Raw genomic sequence first — 4,361 nt, forward strand, 5'->3', positions numbered from 1 at the left:
GGCCCGGGGAGGCTGGGCGTTGGGTAGGAGGCACCGACTGACCTTCCAGGGCTGCCGTGGAGAGGCGGGGAGGGCGGCGGCACAGGGTCTGGCCCCTCCGCGCGCCTCCTGCCCGTTCTCCCCGCGCCCGGCGCTCCAGCCCCCAGCCCCGGGCCCTCGCTGCTCCCCGCTCCACGGCCGCTGGACGCCGCGCGCGGTCCAGCGGGCCAGGTAGGAGGGAGGCGGCGCCGTGGCAGAGGGGCCGCCGGCGCCCCGCCGCCCTCCTGCGCTGTGCCCGAAGATGTCGGGAGCTATCTTTGCGCCCCTGGAGGGCCCGGGCGCCCTGGACGCGGCGAGCGGCCCCCCGCTCGTGTGCCCGCTGTGCCGCGCGCAGTACGAGCACCCCTGCCTGCTGGACTGCTTCCACGACTTCTGCGCCGGCTGCCTGCGCGGCCGCACCGCCGACGGCCGCCTCGCCTGCCCGCTGTGCCAGTGAGTGCCTCGAGCCCCGGAAGACGGGAGACTGGCCCCGCTGGGCTGGGACCTAGGTGCTGGGAGGGCAAGGCTCTGACTCCCTGTGGAGACGGCTGGGAGAGGCTGCCCGCAGCTGCACCCCTCTGCCAGAGAACGTGAAGGCTCCAGCCCATTTTACAGATGGGGTAACTGAGACCTGGGGTTATGGCCCAAGGCCTCCCACAGAAAGTCAGGGGGCGAGGGCGGGCTAGAGTGCACGTGCTGTCGGATTCAATGGTGCTGGAGTAGGGGATCTCAGCTCAGCGTCTGGACACTCCCAGTAACTCACTTGGGGGTCCTGAAGTCTTCAGTCAACACAAGCAGGTTATGTTGGCTCAAGTAACCCGGGGTGTCCCTAAATTTGCCCAATGCCATGAGAGGGGGTTGAGGGGAGCCTTCTGTCTTTGACACCCTGAGTCGCCAACTCCATCCCAAGATTCCCCTAGGACTGGAAAGGGACGGGGTCAGAGAGCACTGGCTGAGATATTTATAGACATCAGACCTGCAGGCATCCCACCTCCCGCCGCCCTATTTTTAGTTCCAGCCTGGAATGTCTGGAGTAGGAAGGGGGTAGGGAGCCTTAGGGAAGGGGCCTCTGGATCTTGGCTGGAGCTTCTCCGCAGACACCAGACGGTGGTGAAGGGCCCCAGCGGGCTGCCTCCGGTGGATCGGCTGTTGCAGTTCCTGGTGGACAGCTCAGGGGATGGTATGGAGGTGGTGCGCTGTGCCAACTGCGACCAGGAGTGCGGCAAGCAGGCAGGGGCGCCTGGGGGTGGGGTGGGGAGCTGAGGGTGCCAGGCTGCACTGTCCTGACGCTTGCAGTGTGCGCCATGTCATCAGAGGATCACCCGTCAGGGCATTCTCCAACGCCTCTCTAAGGCACCCTGTATCCAGAATGTGGGCCCCATTTTACTGGTGTGGAGACTGAGGTCCAAAACAACTGCCTTGGGCCAACACCAAGACAGTTGCAGGGGTTAAGGCTATTTCGATCTGGGGGGAGCTTACTGGTCCCCGACTCAGAACACAGTTGTGAATTGGAACAGGAAGGGCATGCCAGGGCACAGGCCTAGGCCAGCCCTCTGGGGTCCGCTGCTACCTGGGTAGCTGTGAGCAGCTATCAACAGCCCAAGGGGAAGTGAGGACATTGTGCCGTTGGGGAGGGGCGATCCTGAAAGACCAGGGAGCAGAGGCCAGGCTTCAGGCTGGACTATGAAGGGCACGCGAGACTCTCTCTGGCCTGTGGAGGCTGGACCAGGTATTCCAAATCCCAGGAGGATGTCCCTGCAGGAGCAAAAGGTCTGGTGGGGGGGGGGCAAGTTCTAGAATATGTGCTACACAGAAGTACAGACATAACCAGCAGGAGGTGAGGGGCTGGAGGTCGGGAGAGCGTGGGGAGGAAATGGCCTTGAGCGCCAACGTAGGAAGTTGGGGGTCTGTGCTTTCATAGCCATTGCTGGGGTCAGTGCCCTGGACTCTCAGTCCTGGGGAAGGGCACCTGCGGGTCTTCACTCCTTTTCGCCTCCCAGCCAAGTTCCCAGTCCAGATGGCCGGCGTAGGCATCCATGTGGCTACTATTGAGGGTGCCAAGGGGGGGGCTTCACACGCACACAGGCGTACACATACGTTTTTGTTATAGGTGAAATGTTTTGCAAATGCAGTGCCTGCCCTCCCCACAGCCCCATGTAACCCCCTCCGCAAGACCGTCCTGGGTAACTGCCCCTTACTGGACCTACTTACCTACTCTCTGAGCCTCAATATTCTCGTCTGTAAACTGGGTACATGAGAGCGCTGCGCATTGGGGTTACATGAAAGGGCTGCATGTGACCGCGCGCCTGCCCCAGGCCGGGGCCAAGACGCACAGCCACGACGTGCGGAGGCTGCAGTTCCCTCGCGGGCTGTGATGGGATCAGGCTCCCAGTTCACGGGCGGATTGAGCCCGAGCTCTGTCCGCAGGACGCAGAGACCACGTACTTCTGCAACACGTGCGGGCAGCCGCTGTGCGCGCGCTGCCGCGATGAGACGCACCGGGCACGCATGTTCGCGCGCCACGACATCGTGGCCTTGGGCCAGCGCAGCCGCGACGTGCTCCAGAAGTGCAGTGAGTGCGGCGTGCCGGATGGGGACCAGCGCTGCGCGGGGATGGGGGCGGGCACCGGCCGGAGCCCTCACCGCCGCACCCCCGGCAGCCTCCAGTCCTATGTGACATAGGTTTTACAGGTGGTGACCCTGGAGCTCACCGAGGGGAGGGACATGCCTAGGTTACCTGTCGAGCTGGTGGCTCCATCCCTGTGATAAGAAGCAAGCCTGAATTGTAGCTGGAAGGATTTGCATGTTTCTGGCTGTGTGGTCAGAGACACACAGGTGAACTGTACAGGTATTTGAGGATGGGGCCCCCCCCGCCCCCCCCCCCCCCCCCCCTCCGCCGCAGCACTGCACGCCGAGCCCTACATCATGTTCTCCACCGACAAGAAGTCGCTGCTGTGCATCCGCTGCTTCCGGGACATGCAGGGGTGGGTAGAGGGCGCGGGAGGTGAGGGGGCTGGAGGGCGGCCCGGAGCAGGGCTCATCCGCGGGCTCCCCGTAGGGAGAGCCGGGCTCACTGCGTGGACCTCGAGTCGGCGTACGTGCAAGGCTGCGAGCGGCTGCAGCAGGCGATGCTGGTGAGCGCGGGGTGCCCGGCGCGCCGGGGCGGGGGTCGGGAACGCGCGCCCACAAGGCTGAGGCCGCCCTGTCCTCAGGCGGTGAAGGCCCTGCAGACCGCCACACGGGAGGCCATCGCACTGCTGCAGGCGATGGTGGACGAGGTGCGACGCAGCGCGGCGGATGAGGAGGCCGCCATCCACGCCCTCTTCGGCAGCATGCAGGTGAGGGGTAGGGGGGACTAGACAGCCACGGGCTGAGCATCCTTATCAGCCATGATCGGTGCCCGGGACACAGGGCAGGCCCCTTCCCCCGGGGGCCCGTGTGTTGTTTCCAGTGTAGCAGGGCAGCAAGCCTTGAGCTACTTTCAGCAGTTACTTAATCAATCGTAGTTGCCAGGAGAGTTCCAGGGGTGGAGCACGGGCCTGCCCCAGGCTGGCGCTGGTGATGAGAGCGGGTCAGGGAAGACTTCCCCCAGGAGGCGACATTTAAGGTGACGGCACCAGGGCTCTCAGGCAGTGAGATGCAAGAAGGAGGTGGCTCGGGCAGCAGGGCTGCTGGGCTGCAGAGAGCCAGCCTAAGCAGCTGTGTGGCTGGGGCCCAGGGGACTGGGAGAGTGCTGGGAGGTGGCAGGGCCGAGTCTGCCCAGTCAGTAGCACACCTTCCCTCCCAGGACAAACTGGCAGAGAGGAAAGCACTGCTGCTGCAGGCTGTGCAGAGGTGAGTGGTGACGGGCTCTCCATCCCCTGCCCCTTGACCTCCAGACACCTATCTCATAGCCTGGGCAGGCGCCGGCCCACCCTGGAGAGCAAGACATCCAGGTGTCTACCGGTGAGGAGGAAAGCGCAGGGCTCAGGGAAGGGTTGTCAAGGAAGGATGCACAAAGCTGGTGGGGAGACAGAACCACCCAGCTCTGAGCCCGCCCCCAGGTGGGGGTGGGCAGCCCTCCCCTTGGAGATGAGGCTGCCTGCTCCTCCCCCAGCCAGTATGAAGAAAAGGACAAGGCCTTCAAGGAGCAGCTCTCCCATTTGGCTACTCTGCTGCCCACCCTGCAGGTAAGGGGAGCTGGGGGGCGCAGGGCCGGGCACCCAGCCCAGGCACTGAGCAGTGTCCCTCTCACAGGTCCACCTGGCCATCTGCTCTTCCTTCCTCAGCTTGGCCAACAAGGCTGAGTTCCTGGACCTGGGCTATGTGAGTGCCCACAGCTTCTGTGTCTCCCCCCCCCCCCC

At 64.5% G+C, this 4,361-nt stretch overlaps 1 protein-coding gene across 1 annotated transcript in view; it reads left to right on the forward strand.

Annotated features, from left to right (window-relative positions):
• The first annotated feature begins 280 nt into the window (after positions 1 to 280).
• Positions 281 to 4,361, forward strand: part of RNF207 (ring finger protein 207) — a 15,063-nt gene continuing 10,982 nt past the window's right edge. Inside the window, exons 1-9 of the mRNA XM_007453283.1 lie at positions 281 to 471; positions 1,116 to 1,248; positions 2,446 to 2,590; positions 2,921 to 3,002; positions 3,077 to 3,152; positions 3,231 to 3,356; positions 3,806 to 3,852; positions 4,115 to 4,187; positions 4,255 to 4,323. Of these exons, the coding sequence (XP_007453345.1) occupies positions 281 to 471; positions 1,116 to 1,248; positions 2,446 to 2,590; positions 2,921 to 3,002; positions 3,077 to 3,152; positions 3,231 to 3,356; positions 3,806 to 3,852; positions 4,115 to 4,187; positions 4,255 to 4,323 (942 nt within the window). The remainder of the gene's footprint in view (positions 472 to 1,115; positions 1,249 to 2,445; positions 2,591 to 2,920; positions 3,003 to 3,076; positions 3,153 to 3,230; positions 3,357 to 3,805; positions 3,853 to 4,114; positions 4,188 to 4,254; positions 4,324 to 4,361) is intronic.

This window comes from Lipotes vexillifer, unplaced genomic scaffold (genome assembly GCF_000442215.2).
Source record: "Lipotes vexillifer unplaced genomic scaffold, Lipotes_vexillifer_v1.1 scaffold575, whole genome shotgun sequence".
Taxonomy (NCBI): Eukaryota; Metazoa; Chordata; class Mammalia; order Artiodactyla; family Lipotidae; genus Lipotes; species Lipotes vexillifer.